General features: G+C 48.1%; 1 protein-coding gene across 1 annotated transcript in view; it reads left to right on the top strand.

The window, feature by feature from the left end:
• LOC135916686 (uncharacterized) overlaps positions 1-15269 on the top strand; it is a 293712-nt gene extending 278443 nt beyond the window's left edge. Inside the window, exons 4-6 of the mRNA XM_070539477.1 lie at positions 7379-7458; positions 14536-14728; positions 15213-15269. Of these exons, the coding sequence (XP_070395578.1) occupies positions 7379-7458; positions 14536-14728; positions 15213-15269 (330 nt within the window). The remainder of the gene's footprint in view (positions 1-7378; positions 7459-14535; positions 14729-15212) is intronic.
• Positions 15270-16386: the final 1117 nt, after the last annotated feature.

Raw genomic sequence — 16386 nt, 5'->3', positions numbered from 1 at the left:
TGTTGACATTTCTTAATTGGGAGACATTTCTGACGTTACGACAGAAATTCTGATTTCGCAACAGAAGCATTCTGTCGCGACAACAAGAGTTCTGAAGTCGGAACAACAGCTTTATATCCTGACAGCGACTCCGACGTTACGACACCAATTCTGACGTCGCAGCAGAAACATTCGGTCGCGACGGCCAAGAGTTCCGAAGTCGCAACAGAAGCGCTTCCCGTCACGGTCCTTTAAAATTGTATGTTTTTGCATCGGTAGTGTACACTGTACTTTTCTCCTGCGCGGTATTCAATCGCACTTCTCTGAAGCCGGCAATGCTGACACCGATGGCACCGACACCGGTATTAAAGTCGACGTGGCGAATAGTTATAATTGTGCCGTGACGACGCGGCACCAGCAACGCCCTACCGGCCTCCTCAAAATCGGCCGCTGATCAAAATCATACCATCTGCGGGAATGGCTGCGTATCCGTTTTTTTTTGTAAGATGTGGCACACAGGCCTGTGGACTTACATGTGCTGTTACACTGACACATTAGTTAATTTCCCAGGAATATTTCACAAGCTTATGCGAAGCGGAAAAGAAGATTTCGGTTGTTCCACAAAGTTGCGTGAAAAGCTGTCTCGCTCGGGTCTCATTAATCTGATACAGTGCTGCCGTGAGAAGCCAGTATGCTGTCAGAAAGAACTCTCATCCACGAATGTTTATGTAGCTATTTTGCATTGAACACACGAATTATATGCGCGCTCAAAAGTGTAAAGAACGAGAGACAACTGTCGAAACTAGCAGTAATAACCCTAAAAGTCAACGTTGTCTATTTCTGAATTTCTTATTTAATATGGACATCGTACATCAAAATCGATGTTCTAGCACTGCACGATGTACTTGTCGATGGTACGAACACTCTTGCTCTTCTAGAGATGCGGCACTTGTCGCGGTGGAGTGATAGCGGATCTTGGCTCTCAAAATGCAAATGTAAACATCAGCGCATCAGCACGTCGTACTATTCACATGGCCAAAATGTACACTCGAAGAGCATGTCAGGGGTGGTGCAGTGGTAAGATGCCGGGCTGGGAATCGAGAGGTCGCATGTTCGAATCCTAGGCAAAGACGGTTTTTTTTGAATTTTTTTTTTACTTTTATGTTTTTCTTTTTTGTGCTAACACATTTACATAATCTTACGGACGTCTCTGTCAATTTTTAATTAAATATTGATCAAGAACTACAGAACTTTCTACTACAGGACGTCACACTACAGACAACAGAACTACAGGCAACAGAACTACAGGCAACAGAACTACAGGCAACAGAACTACAGGCAACAGAACTACAGACAACAGAACTACAGAAACAACGTCCCAAAATACAACAGACTGGTAAAATTTCCTGTTGTGTTTTTCAACTGGGGAACTTATCCTGTGCGCAGTTTACTGCAGAGAGCATAGGTGATGTTCCCAATTGGTGTCCGATTTTTATATACACTATGTGCTGGCTCAAAGAGGCTCGAAACACTGCAATAGAAGCTTCTAGTAGAAAAGGTACCTGGAAGAAAAAAACTGTGCTATAACCACCTTGACAACATCTTGTCCCCTTAATAAACATTGTGCTTCCGTATGAACTTCAGCCCTCCAGCTTGGAGTAAGTACCAGTGCACTTATGAACAACGAATCAATTCTCAAAGAGCACGTGCAGTCCAGCCAGAAGCATAGGCATGAATCCGCATTGTGCTCCTGCATTGAAGGTGAATAATGCATTACAACATGGCGAATGTGCCTTAGTAAGCTTCCCGGCAATATGAATTTGTAATGTACAAAGAATTGTCAATAAAGCTTACCAAGAGCATAGATGCACTTGCAAATTATATCGCAATTGAAAAAAATGAGTAAACCTATGTGCCCTTTCCACTCTTAGTATGCTTTACTGCACGATGCTACACCCCTGTATTGCAGTGTAGCAAGCTACGAAAGAAACGTTGCATAATTGAGCTTTTTAAGATTACCTTTTTCGCAATACACCTATGTACTGCGGTGAAGCATACTAAAAGTGGAAAGGGGCCACTGTCACTGGACATAAAAAGAGTTCTTTAATTATACACTCGCGCAACCGCCGCCTCTCAGGTCGCCTGAGTGGACATACTATGGTGGGTGATAGCGGTCCCCTCCCACTTTTAGTATCCTTCAGCGCGCAACTATAATGTACTGCGGCGAAGAAGCAGCACATTTGTATTGGGTGAATAAACAAATGGTTTTTACAACAGTAGAGAAATAAACGCGCACCATGCATCAGTTTACCACATGGAAGAGGGTCGCAACAAAAGGCAGCTGATTCACACAGGCTGTGTAGCCCGCTTATCAGTCGTAAAGGATATTATGGGAAATTCAAAATTTCAGACACACAGCAATATGTTTATATGTTTGCGTTCGCACTCCTTGCGTAAGACTGCCAGAACTTCCACAATAGGAAGTAATTTACAATACACAAATGCAAACAACACAGACATATGCCTTGTTTTCAACTCGGTCGTCATGCAAATGACATACAGCACGGAAAAACGTGAACATGCTGTGTGTTAGCATCGTAAACCTCATACTAGGCAAGGAGCACACCACAATCCCGCGACAGCCGCTAATGAGACCAAAACGGGAGCACGCACGGCTGCACCACTCGTTTCAAGCACAGCACACGTAACACACATTCAGCGCTGAACAGTGCATGGGCGGTCGACTTAGTCGCATTTACATGACTTGTAGCGAGCAGCACACCCCTCGATGTCCGTTAAGCAAAGTCGGACACGGCGACGCCACATCGCGGTTCGTAGAACTTCGCTGCCGAGGCGCTAGGCCAGTTCGACATTTCAATTGTTAGGGAAGCACGGGTCACACAACGCAGATTCTGTACTGCCAGAGCTCACCGAGGCGAAAGTCGCACTGCCGCACCACCACTACTCGCGGCTTTCCGCCAAGTAACACAGAACCTACCACCAACACACAAGCAACGCAAGCACGATCACATAAGCAATGTTGAACAACGCACCGTCCGCGCGAGCCGGAGAACTATCACGCCGAGAACGAACACGCCACGGCGTCGCTCGGCGCCACCATCATGCCTTCTCAAAAATCCCTAAACCATCCTGTCCCTAGGCACCCATGATCAGGTCACGTGAGGAATTTTTATACGGAGAGCACCGGGAACGAGAGTTATCGCTTGGCACCGTTGCTAGGATTGACATCACGGCGTCCCGCAGGCTCGTAAGCCAATAGCGTGGTGCTGCGGTTGCCATGCGTTGTACTTTCTGGATATTCCAAATACGCCGCCTGCGCTGCTCCTCTCCGCTCTCCATCGATCCACTACTCCTATCTGGTTCAATATGGCGGCGAGGAGTTACGGAGTCGCCATCTGTCGGAAGCGCCTCCCTTGCGTAGTATGAGGGATCACGCGGCGCGCTCCCCGTAGGTTTCACTTACGGCGCTCAATAAAAACACCACGCGGCAGCCCTCCTGGGCATTTATGCAGGTATCCTGAAAACAAGGGAAGTTTTTGACTGTGGATATAATAATCTTGGGCAAACTGAAAGCACAGAATTGTGTACGTAAGCTATCTCTTTACCGAATACGTACAGTGAACACCACTACGCGCGGTCGCCGCGATGGAGTCTCCCGAACCGGCTTCTTGCGTGAAAGGTAGCCAAACACTGAGAGTAAACTATGTGATGTGTGTTCTTATAGAGAGTGGTCTGTATAACCTAATACAGACCATAATAACAGAACGAAGCCTCAAGGCGTGCAGCCATCACACGGGTTCACAGCAACCGACTGCCAATCTGCATGCATGTCCGCGCACAATGTTTTGCTTTCGCTGTGAGCGTATTTTCGCACCGTGCCGTGAGCTTTAGGCCGCGGCATATGAGCATTTCCCAGTACACTAGCAACTATTGTTGCGTGGACGCTAGCAGAACTGTTGAAAAATAATTTCGGTATAGAGACTTTGACGCCTACGGCAACTGTGATGTGCCATCGCGACGATTCAATCTTGTTCTGTCTTCTAAATTCTTGGACATTTCAATATTATTTCTCAAGTTGCATCGCACTGTATGTTTATCAGTCTTCTCAACGTCCGATTTACCTATGCTTCTTTCTTGTAGTCCAGTGCATAAATTCATAACACAAACATGACCATATGTCATGCCTTTCTTTAAAGTGCGTTTTACCGCTCCCTTTCCGTTCCAGAGAACTTACCAGTATCTAGCATCAACAAGTTCATAGACCAAACCGTCCTGGCATTAGCCCGGCAGCGGGCGCGGGCGAGCGTCTCAGTGCGCGTTTGCTTCTACTCACCGAAGATCGCGCTGTCCCGGCGCCGTAGCAGAAACCTTCCTCGCGTGTGTGCTTGGTGCATAAGCGAGCTGTAGCCGATGGCTGTCTTCTGGTTCAAAGTTTCGCCAGCCAAGCTTCACGCAGCTCCTTGCCATTCGGCTACGTGTGAATAAGGCTGACACCGGGCTCTGTTGCGTACGTCCGGCACTGCAGCACCAAGCAGTAACCTACCATGCTGCACGCCTCCAAAGGCAGCCACTACCTATTATAGTAGTTTCAGATATTGTCAAGCAGACACCCAAGGCGGTAAAGCCGCACCACTTAATCAGAACCGTAACGGAGGTGCGACTTTAAACTTTCGTTTTCGGCTCGCTTCGGCGGTTCCGAAGCAGCCGACGCGGCTGCTGTGCCCGCGTGATCCCTCATACCACGTCACGCCGACGGTGGCGCCAGCTTTTCCAGTGGTGGAGCTCGAGGCATGAATCGGCTGAATCTGGCGCATGCGAAGGAGGAAGCGGAGAGCAAACACGCTGTCTTCTGTCGGGCGAAAGGCCGTGGAAGGATGGGAGGGAGGCAGGGGGGGGGGGGGGGGGGCGAGGAGTCAGCGCTCACTGAAAACACCACGCGCGAGCTCTCCCGGACATTTCTGCAAGTACTTTCGAAACAAGAGAAGTTTCTTACTGTCTAAATAATAATCTTGGGCAAACTGAAAGCACACAACCGTTTACAGACGCTATCTCTATACCGAATACGTACAGTGAACGCCACTGCGCGCGGTCGCCGCTATGGAGTCTGCCGAACCGGCTTCTTGCGTGAAAGGTAGGTAAACGCTGAGAGCAAACTATGTGAAATATGTTCTTATAGCGTTTGTATAAGTAAATGGAGCGTAATAGAACGAAGCCTCAATTCAGCGATCGCACAGATTCGCAGCGACCGACTGCGCGTCTGCATGCTTGTCCGCGCACTGTTTCGCTTTCTCCGCGCGCGCGTTTTCGCACCGTGCCATGAGCTTTAGGCGGCAGAATTTGAGCATTTGACAGTATACAAACAATCATTGTTGCGTGGGCGCTATCAGAGCGGTTCAAAAATAATTTCATTGTAGAGGCTACGACGCCTACGGGAACTGTGATGTGCCATCGCGACGATTCAATGTTTTTTTCTTCTAAAATTTTGGACATTTCAATATTACTTCTCGAGTTGCGTCGCACTGTACGTTTATCGGTGTCCTCAGCATGTAATTTCCCGCTGCTCCTTTTTTGTAATCCAGTGCACTAATTGATAACACAAACATGACCATATGCCATGCTTTCTTTAAATGTGCTTCTTACCGCTGCCTTTCCACTCCACTGAACTTGCCAGTATCTATAGCATCGACAAGTTCATAGACCAAACCGTCATGACATTAGCCGGGCAGCGGACCCGGGCGAGCGTCTCAGTGCGCGTTTTCAGAACATCGCAGACCGGGCGCCGTAGCAGAAATCTTCCTCGCGTCTGTGCTCGCTGCATACCCGAGTTGTAGCCGATGACTGTTTGCCGGTTTTATGTTTCGCGAGCCAAGTTTCACGCAGCTTCTTGTCCTGCGGCTACGTGTGAATAAGGCTGACAGCTGCCTCCGTTACGTGCGTCCGGCCCTGCGGCACCGAGCAGTAGCCTACCATGTTGCGCGCCTTCAAAGGCAGCCACTACCTATTGTAGTGATTTCAAGCGTTGTAAAGGAGACACTCGAAGTGGGAAAATATCGCCACTAAATGAGGATCGCAGCGTACGAGGGAATTTAAACTCGTTTTCAGCTCGCTTCGGCGCTCCCGAAGCAGCCGACGCGGCCGCTATGTCCACGTGATCCCTCCTACACGTCACACCGACGGTGGCGCCAGCTTTTCCAGTGGTGGAGCTCGAGGCCAATGGGCAACCAGCGCTGAAGCTTCGCGTGCCGACAGCAGCGCCGTAACACACAGCCTAGCGAGCGGTAGACACAGTTTCCAGTAGCACTAGCAGTGATTTCGTGTCAGCAAATTCACCGATTGTCTTGAGTCACACTTTTCACGGCTCCTCAAACGGCAGGGAACCGACGTGCTAGGACGTAGCAGCGCATGCGCTCTACGCAGCGCGCATGGCCATGGACAGAACTTGGCTGGCCGCATCGGGCTAGACAAACATTGATACAGGCGCACGTTTCTTATCGCTAAATATGTCGTGCCATCTTCGTAGCCTCCCTATCGGACAGTTTCAGCATATTTTAGTAACGCATGAAAAATGTCGTAGCGCCTCCTGGCCAGCGCTGGTTCCCCATATGGAGAAAAGCGGTGAGGCAGCGCGGGAGGGAGGGGCGGTTTCGATTCCTCCAACGAGTGCGTACTTTGAACGGCCACGTGAGGTCACGCGCCCCGTATCGTGAAAGGGATCTGTAGGCGCACGGAGAAGGAAACTTAGGAGAGGCCCCGACGTCACTCTTTGTGAAGCTAAAGGGAAGACGGAAGTTGGCGTTGCTCATGGCGTTGCTCATGGCGTTGCTCCGCCTATCGGGCCAGCTCTCCTCCCTTGTTTACATTTCTCGCGAAACCACGCCGCGGTGCGCGCAATCGTGCTGCTCGCACCCGCGTGCTTCGCAGCAATAGTAAACAATCGTTAGCACGTTAGCATGATTCCGCCAAAGAGGGCAAATTTTCCCGCGAATATTCCTGCGTCCGTTGCCATTGCCGTGGCGTGGTACATTGCGTACAGCGTTGCATGCGCGTACATTTCACGAACTTTAGTTCTTCCTGTGCCACCTGGCCACAGCAACATGCGGTAGAGCACGGTCCAGATAACGCAGCGCAACAAAACACGGAGACCAACGCAAACCTGCCCGCACGGCGCCTTTGCCACAGTACGAAACCTACGGAGCAACACGTGTGAGCGCAAAGAACAATAACAAAGCCGCCATTGTGGCCCGAAAGGCGTGAGCGCTACAGCAAAGAAATAAAAAAAACAGCAACAAAATGAGAACCTACTACGTCATTTCCTCCACACTTCTTCCCTAGCGCGCGGAGGGGGTAGGGCCTCTCAGTTTCTTTCCTCCATGTGCAGGCGGCTCATACCTTTGTGCGCGCCGTGTTCACGGCGCTTTCACAGCGGGTGGCCGCGCTCATCGAGTGTGATGTGTTCAGGTTAGCGTGTGCGCGGATGACACCATGCTTCTTTATTTAGTTAGTGTGCGTATGTTTACAACTTCATACGGCCGATAAAACTACTGTCCTTACTTCGCATAGCTGTCCACTAATTTGCTATAGCAACAAATGCTTCTCCTTTCAGGCGAAACTGCGACTTTTTTCAACTTCGTCGTCGTTCCAGTGGCATGCGTCAGCTCTGATTGCCTGCACTCTAAGAGTCAGATCTTGCACATGCACATAAATCCTCACGAACGTGAACGTGGGACCAACCTTCGTCGTAACACAGTGGTAGTGCATCGCACGCTTAATGAGTAGGCTGTAGGTTCCTCTCCCATCGGCGGCAAGTTGTTTTTATTGCGATTTTATTTTATTGAAGTTGTTTTAATGTGGGCTTGGCAGCACCGTGCTCGGACGGATGCTCATGCATTTCTGCTTTTTCGTCCAGATTGCCCTTTTGCGGGCGGATGCCATGGCGGGACCGACGGAGGTTCTTTCACTGCAACACAGATTTGTCGCGCCTGCGCCGGAATGTCCCCTCGATGGAGCACCATCATGGAAAGCCGCGCCTCAAGTGCTGTTACGACACGATCTCGTCAGTAGTGTAACGTCAACGGACACTTCCCAGCCCGAGCATAAAAGCCGCAGCCATCTCCAGCAGCCTTTCAGTGGGCTTGGCAGCACCGTACTCGGACGGATGCTCATGCATTTCTGCTTTTTCGTCCAGGTTGGCGACAAGTATTTTGTCTATTCTATTCGGGACGATTCACTTACATTGACAGTGCTGCCAGGCCCACAGTGCCTGCTTGTTTCTCTGTGCGATTGTTTGCATGTTATTAGACTGCTCTTGTTGACATCACGGGATGTGGAGCCTAACCCTGGACCGTCCTCAGAGTCAGAATCCGAGGCGACTCTAAATAGCAGGCAGCTTCTCAGGCAAATCCTAAAAGAGCAAACAAAGACCAATAAGACGCTCAACATACTCTCCGCCAACGTGAAGCAACTGGAATAAACGGTAGGCAACGTTCAAGAAAGGCTATCTTCAATGGAGAAAGCTTGGGCCATTAGAAAAATGTGAAAAGAAGCTGGCTGAGTACGAAGTAAACTACAAAGAGACGAGGGAGCTAGTGAATGAGTTATCGAATAAGGTTGATGATCTTGAAAACCGTAGTCGAAGAAATAATGTGATAATTTATGGATTAAGTGAAGAAACAAAAGAAGATAATAAATCCTTGCAAGATAGAGTCACACAAGATATATTTAAGGAGTTGCTTGACACCGAAGTGAATTCAATTGAGCGCATTCACAGGGTTGGTTATAAACATGCTGGGAAATGCCGACCAGTTATGTTGAGGCTCTTTGATTTTTCTGAGAAAGCTAGAATAATGTCATCATGCTATAAGCTAAAAGGAACGCAGATTTCAATATCAGAGGACTTTTCTAAAAGAATTCGAGACTTGCGCGGTAGACTGTGGCGTTCTGCAACTGTGGAAAAGGCCAATGGAGCAAAGGTTTCACTTGTTTTTGATAAATTGAAAATAGATGATAAAGTTTATATCTGGGATCAGCTTCGAAACCGCCGAGTGGAAATCACACGATCTGATGCGCAGACGCAGAGTGATTCCGATCACCCTGCTTCTGCCCGTGTGACCACACGAAGTCGCGATAAAAAATGACAATCTTCAAGCAAAGTTCTCCGCGTTGTGTCGCTCAATGCGCGCAGCGTCGTAAATAAATCCGGTTCCCTCGAAGATGTAATCTCCTGTTATCATCCGCATGTTTTAGTAATTACTGAAACATGGTTACATGCTCATGTACAGGATTCGGAAGTCGTACCTTCTACTTATAGGCTTATCCGTAAAGACAGATAGTCACGAGGTGGTGGAGTAGCTATGGCGATTAAAAATAATATTGCATTCACACTAATGGATGGGATTGATAACCATGAAAGCATATGGTGCAAACTTAAATTCCGGGGCAAAAGTATACTTCTAGGTGGTGTGTACCGACCCCCAAATGCTTCACCGGAATATGTGGAAGCCATGCACGACTACCTTGCGGATAATACGAATTCCCGGTCGAACATTATAATAACGGGAGACTTTAATCTGCCGGGAATAGACTGGTCTAATTTTTCTCACGACGGCAAATATTCTAAATGTGCTCATGCATTGCTCACGACTACATTCAACTTTTGTTTACACCAACTAGTTTCCGACAATACCAGGGTCAATAATTCATCATCTTCACTCCTTGACTTAGCACTTGTTAGCAGCTCACTTCAAGGCTGTACGGTTAGTGTTGAAGACGGCATATCTGACCATAAGTTGCTTGCTCTGTCATGTCCGGTTGTGGGAGGGCGTTCTTCTACTAAGCCTTCAGATACTTTCGTCAGAGACTACACACACGCCGACGATATCGCTGTTTTAAACTATTTGGAATCACGCTTTGCTAACTTCAACAATATCAGTGATGTTAACAAAATGTGGTCATACTTTAGAGAAACTCTTCTTTTCTGCGAGCAAGAATATGTCCCATTAAAAAAGAAACGCACTAATAGGGAATACCCATGATTCACGCGAGAAATGATTCATTTAAAACGTGAAATTAAGCGGCGACGTAAACGCGGTATTACAAATGGCCTTTCAAGCCTTATTTTTAATCTGCGGGAGCAAACAAGGTTGGCGAAAGAACGTTTTTTTTTCAGTCACTTTGCAATCATTTATGAACAAAGAACCCCAGAAGTTCTGGCGCTATCTATCAAAGGATAAACGGGGTATATCAGTGATAAAAGTTTCTGGTGAAAGTATTGTTGACTCGACTGTCATTTCTAACAAATTTAATGCATTTTTCCAATCCGTGTTCACGCGTACAGTTTCGCATGCACCGTTACCATCATATGGCTATGATTGTCCAATGCCCGAGGTAGAGATAACAGAGGACGGTGTTCTGGGCCTCTTGCATAGGCTAGATGTGAAGAAATCACCTGGTCTTGACCAACTCTCCAATACCTTTTTGAGCAGATATGCTGTATGGGTGGCCAATTATTTACATCCTATTTTCGTTATATCTTTAAGCACTGCAGTAATTTCTGATGATTGGCGCTCGGCAAAAATCATTCCGGTGCATAAATCTGGCTCTACTCTTGAAATTAACAACTACAGGCCCGTCTCTTTAACTAGCACCTGTTGTAAAATGTTCGAACACATTATCTTTAAGGCCATTGTTAATTACTTAGAAAATAACAATCTGCTTTATCCGCAACAGCATGGCTTTAGATCTGGTTTATCTACTGTAACCCAACTTGCTGAAATAACTGATGAATTAATTGTTACACTCAATATAAAAGGCCAAACGGACGCTATCTTCTTGGATTTTTCAAAGGCATTTGATGTTGTTCCTCATAAAGATTTATTAACAAAACTTAAGGCAATTGGCATTGAACAGAAAGTAGTGGCATGCATTGAATCCTACTTAAGAGATAGAAAGCAGTGTGTTGCCATAAACGGTAGTGTCTCCGAAGATTTCGATGTGTACTCTGGTGTTCCGCAGGGCTCGGTCCTCGGGCCTCTCCTTTGCTTGGTATTCATTAACGATACTCATCATTGCGTCGAACCACCAATCCAGATTAAACTATTTGCAGACGACTGTGTTGTATACACAGCCATAAATAACAGAGATGACCAAATTAAATTGAACAATTCTTTACACTCCATTGATGCATGGTGCGCAAGGTGGGGATTGAGAATAAACACTTCCAAAACAGCTTACATTACGTTTAGCAACAAAAAGAAGCCCCTTGACTTTACTTACTCTTTATGTAACGTTACCATCACAAGAACTGACAAAGTTAAATGTTTAAGCATCACACTTACCAGTAACTTCAATTGGGAGCCGCATGTTGAAAATGTCTGTTGGGGTGCACTACAGAAATTGTCGTTTTTGAAAAGGAAACTGCGAAATACACCTACCCCTGCTGCAGTAAAACTAAACGCATACAAAGCGCTAATACGACCAAAACTGGAGTATGCATCGGTTATATGGAGCCCTTGTCAACAATACTTGATTAATAAAATCGAAAGAGTACAAAATTTAGCTTTGCGGTTTATTTATTCTGTTTACTCCCGTCACTCTAGTGTCAGCAACTTACGTAATAGGGCCAACCTAGAAAAACTTGAGCAGCACAGGATAATATCTAGATTAACATTTATTTACCAACTTTATCATGAGAACTTTAAGCTATCACGGGAACGATATCTTCAGGATCCTTTCAAACGATCAGAGCGAACGCACCACAGTAAAACTATTAGACAGCCAGTCAGTCACATCAAAGTTCACAAGTTCTCTTTATTTCCTCGCGCAATTTATTATTGGAATACGTTATCTGAGGAAGCAGTGAACTACGCTTTGCTGGAATCATTTGTTGAATCTATTAGTAATGTCAACTTTTGTTGAAATTCGAGCTCGAGTCCAAGTGGTGTACACACTGAGTTGATAATATTGCCTTGTCCGCGTATTCATTTGTCATCTATGTCCAGTGTATAGCCATGTTTTTTTTGCGTTTTGTTTTTCACTTCTGTATGTATTATATCTGTGCGATTATGTCAAGTAATTAGTTTAAATTTACTTCTGTTGTTTGTATTCTTAGTATCCACTCCTGCATGGGCCCGAGAAGGGCCTGCAGTATCTGTAAATAAATAAATAAACAGCAATTAAATGGCACCCAAAGCGTATTTTCGCCGTCGGTGTCACCGTTGCCGTCTCCGTGAGGTTGCCTATAAACTCCATGTACGATAACACCATCGGCGCGCCCTACGCTGTGTGTGCGAGTGAAGGCGTGCGAGAGGAGCCGCGGCTCCGTCTCGCGCGAGCAAAATCGACGACAGCGGGCACGATGCGCGCCGTCTCCGGTCCTGCGCTACGCGCCTGACGTTGCGAGGCACCGGGCTGAGTCGGGAGGGCGACTCCGCCTGCAGCTGCGCATGCGGCGGCTGCGCGGAGAGCGACCTGCGTTAGTCTGGGTGCGTCGGCGGCTCGTAGCTTTATGCGGGGTGCTCAGCGCTCACTTTTCGTTGAAGCGACGGACAACAGGAATGTCACTTTGCTTGCTGCTGCCGTCGCGTTTCCTCACGCCAGCGTTTCGACAGCGAGTTTCCGCAGATGGGTTCATGCTTACTTTGTATAGCTGTCTACTAATTTACTATCGCAATCGATGCTTCACATTTCAGGCGAAACAGCGACTTTTCTTTCGTACACTTTCAATACCCTTTACGTTATCATTTTACGTTTCATGTAAAGCATCAAATAATTCTCATACACTTTCCTTGGTTTCATTTTCGGTTGTAGTCTAAGTGTTGCTACTGTGCCTAGCACATCCAGGACATGACAGTCTAACTTCATGTCTATACAGACGGGCTATGAAAATGTAAGGACATTTACCGGTCCTGTGACTAAAGAGTGCTATTTGTTTTCTTTAATTAGAATGGTATGTCACACCTTGAACTCCTACTGGACTACGCTAATACACGTTCTGGCTTAGTCTTCCAGAGCTGCGATTTTTGAGCGTTAACATTACCATGCGAGTTACATACTCGCACAGTACTACATGCGCCTAAAGGTTCAGTATGTCATTACTGCTCATTTGACCGTGCACAGTGCTTCCAGAAGGACATGGCATCTTGATTCTGTATGTCTGCATATTCACCGTATGTCTCAGCCGTTACTTCAGCTCGCTGCTTCTGTGCAGTGGATCTCGACAGACAAAGCAGGTCCCGTTAGGCTCGAGCGGCTCTCCCTAGACGCTGTCTGCGCCAGAGCAAGTGACGCCAAGACATGGGAGAAGCAGGAGTCACACCACCTTCTCTCCTTGCCTGCGCTGCACCACTTGTGTTCTGTAGATCACCAGTCTGGCAGCAGGCCAAAAAAAAAAAAATCGCAGCCATTCCACTCTGTGAATGTGGGCTACCAGCGGAACTGCAAGGACAAAGTGCACCACTGAGTTTAAAAGTTTATATATTTGGGGCTTATTTATTTTTGCGTCTATACAATGCATGCACAATCGCTACTAATAGCGGCTCAACCTGCGGAATTCACCCTGTTCAAATTTAAATGCACCAAGCGTCTAGAGACGCTGGATTACCCGTGTTACGAACGGCCTACAAAGGTACCGACCTACAAAATTTTCCCAACCAGCTGCTGCTGCGGGGTTGGCGAGCTTCCCAGAAGCGACCGTGGAACCCTTCCCCACCTGCTGCGGCGACTCGCTTTGTAGGGGCATCAACACCCCCTCGGCGCCGCTATGACTAAACGCGGTCGGCGGACCAAGTATTGCCAGTAGATTCGCTGTCGCCGTCACGCCTTGCTTGAAGCGGTAGAAATCCTGGGAGATGCCTTGCAGCTGTCTCACGGCGCTTAGAAGTCATGGACAGACGCGGCGGCCATTGTCTGCGGAGTCAACACTGGGATGAAGAGGCGCCTGCTCGGGTCAAGCACGGTGTCTACGAGAACCCTCTCACCTTGGTGTGGTCAGTGCAACCTGTGCAGGAGTGCGCAAACCCTCCCCCTCAAAGGCGGATCGGCTACGATGACTTTGGACGCTTCGAATTGGTAGCAGGCTGAACGGCCGTTTTTCCCTCACCTAGGAATCTGCGGAGGACATAGTGTATTTAAGGAGCCGTTGGCGGCTCCTCAGTGTGCATTCTTCAATCAGTCATGTTAGACTGATGAACTGCAACGTTCTCATGTAGATACTGTAAATAAATCCCATATTACTAGTTTTCGATGAGAACAAGTCCCTCCTTTCAACAATGTCATCAGCGTGGAGAAGTTGGACGGCGGCATGGGCTAGCTAACATCTATTTCATGCCCGACCCTAACCACTACACCCGCAAGAAATTCATAAAGGCGTTCTATACCGCTTGTGGATGCATGTGTTCGTGGCGTGACTTCCTCTACGCGGTAACAGGATGGTAGCTGAAATCGACAAGGATGTTGACATTATTTACTGCATTTTCCAACAGGACGCGTCTTTTCGAACACATGGTTCTTGCACGGAGATGTTCGAGCGTGGCTCTTCAGGGTCGAAGATTTCCGGGACGCTTTGCACAAGGAACGGCTGCTCCCTGACGTTGTGGCTTTGGGTGCCTACCAGATCAACGGTGTGTGGGCCGTGCCATTAAACAGCCCAGAGGCAACGAAGCGGTTGGCTGGGTTGAAAGAACTTCAGGTCAAGGGGCGACGCTGTCTCATCATCGACCCGCAGGAGCGGCAGGTGAGGCTTCGGCTTCATTGGTTGCTACATGGCGTGGCGGACGACGACGTGCGTACGGCGTTGGCGGCGTTTGGCAAAGTGACCGAGGTTACTCGGGAACGCTGGCGTGTGGAGGGAGCGAACTAGAAAGGTTCGACTACCCGGACTGTGCTCCTGAAGCTCAAGAATGGTCTCAAAGTTGACGACCTGCCACACCAGATACGCGTCGCCGGTAAACTAGCGCTGTTGGTTGCCCCAGGTCGGCCTCTGTAGTGCTTCCGCTGCCATGGTTCGGGGCATGTGCGTCGCGAGTGCAAGGTGCCACGTTGCTCACACTGCCGGCGTTTCGGTCACGTGGACGACGACTGAGACACCGCAGTGACCGGAACAGACAATGATGAGGATGTAACGGTGCACATTATGGACGTGACCGAGGTGAAGGACGCTGTGAAAGGTAGCGGGGATGTGAGCACAACTTGGCCACATTGCGATGCCTCAACTCCAGCAAGTGAAGATCAAAGTCAGTACACAGCCCGCCGAACTCTGCAGCAAAAACGTCTGAGGGAACAGACGATTCTGCAAAAAATGTAAGTTCTCAAAAAGCCGAAACTCTCACCACGGCCGCTCAATGGAAACGCATTTGGTGCGTTCCATTGAGCGGCCGTGCTCCCACACACGAAGTGTACAAACGGGGGCCGCGAAAAGCGTCCCTCGTAGTTCAAGTGCTGACCTGGATGCTGTCGGCGCGTCACCGAACGCCAGCGGCGTCGCGAGGAATACTGGTGTCAGCTCGGCAGCTAAAAGACCCCTGGAAGACGCCACTAGCCAAGGAGACAAGGTCGGCGCGCCAAGCATCGAGGGACCGCCTGTGAAGACATCAACGGGTAGGCGCACGAACCTCAGGGCAAGGCCTGGGGGCCCGGCGGATAGGAAAGTTGACGACAAGCCACTTCCGCAAAGTGGTGAGACCGTTTCACCAGGCGGTCCCGCAGACGTCTAGCATTGAGCTAGACGCGCAATGTAAGCGCCATGCTCCGGGCCTACAGAAATCAATGATGTCACGGGCTTTTCCAGAAATCAACGATGGCTTCTCAAATGTCACTTACACTCGGTATTTTAAACGTTCGGTGTCTGGCCTCTAGGAGAAAACAAAGTCAACTGTACCGGTTGTTAATGGAGGAAGATATTGACATTTTGGCCGTGCACGAGACGAAAGTGGATGGATAAGAGGAGACGGCGAACATGCTGCGGAGGTTCACTGTATACCCTGTATACCTTGTATACCCTGGCCACCCTGTATACGCAATGCTTCATGACCTCGAGCGTACCAGAATCTTGGAAGAACGCTAACATAATCCTAATCCATAAGAAAGGGGACGCCAAAGACTTGAAAAATTATAGACCGATCAGCTTACTGTCCGTTGCCTACAAACTATTTACTAAGGTAATCGCAAATAGAATCAGGAACACCTTAGACTTCTGTCAAGCAAAGGACCAGGCAGGATTCCGTATAGGCTACTCAACAATAGATCATATTCACACTATCAATCAGGTGATAGAGAAATGTGCGGAATATAACCAACCCTTATATATAGCTTTCATTGATTACGAGAAAGCTTTTGATTCTGTCGAAATCTCAGCAGTCATGGAGGCATTGCGGAATCAGGGTGTAGACAAGC

Source organism: Dermacentor albipictus, chromosome 5 (assembly GCF_038994185.2).
Source record: "Dermacentor albipictus isolate Rhodes 1998 colony chromosome 5, USDA_Dalb.pri_finalv2, whole genome shotgun sequence".
Taxonomy (NCBI): Eukaryota; Metazoa; Arthropoda; class Arachnida; order Ixodida; family Ixodidae; genus Dermacentor; species Dermacentor albipictus.
Note: the sequence above shows the minus strand (reverse complement) of the source record. Positions and strands in the feature narration are given on the sequence as shown.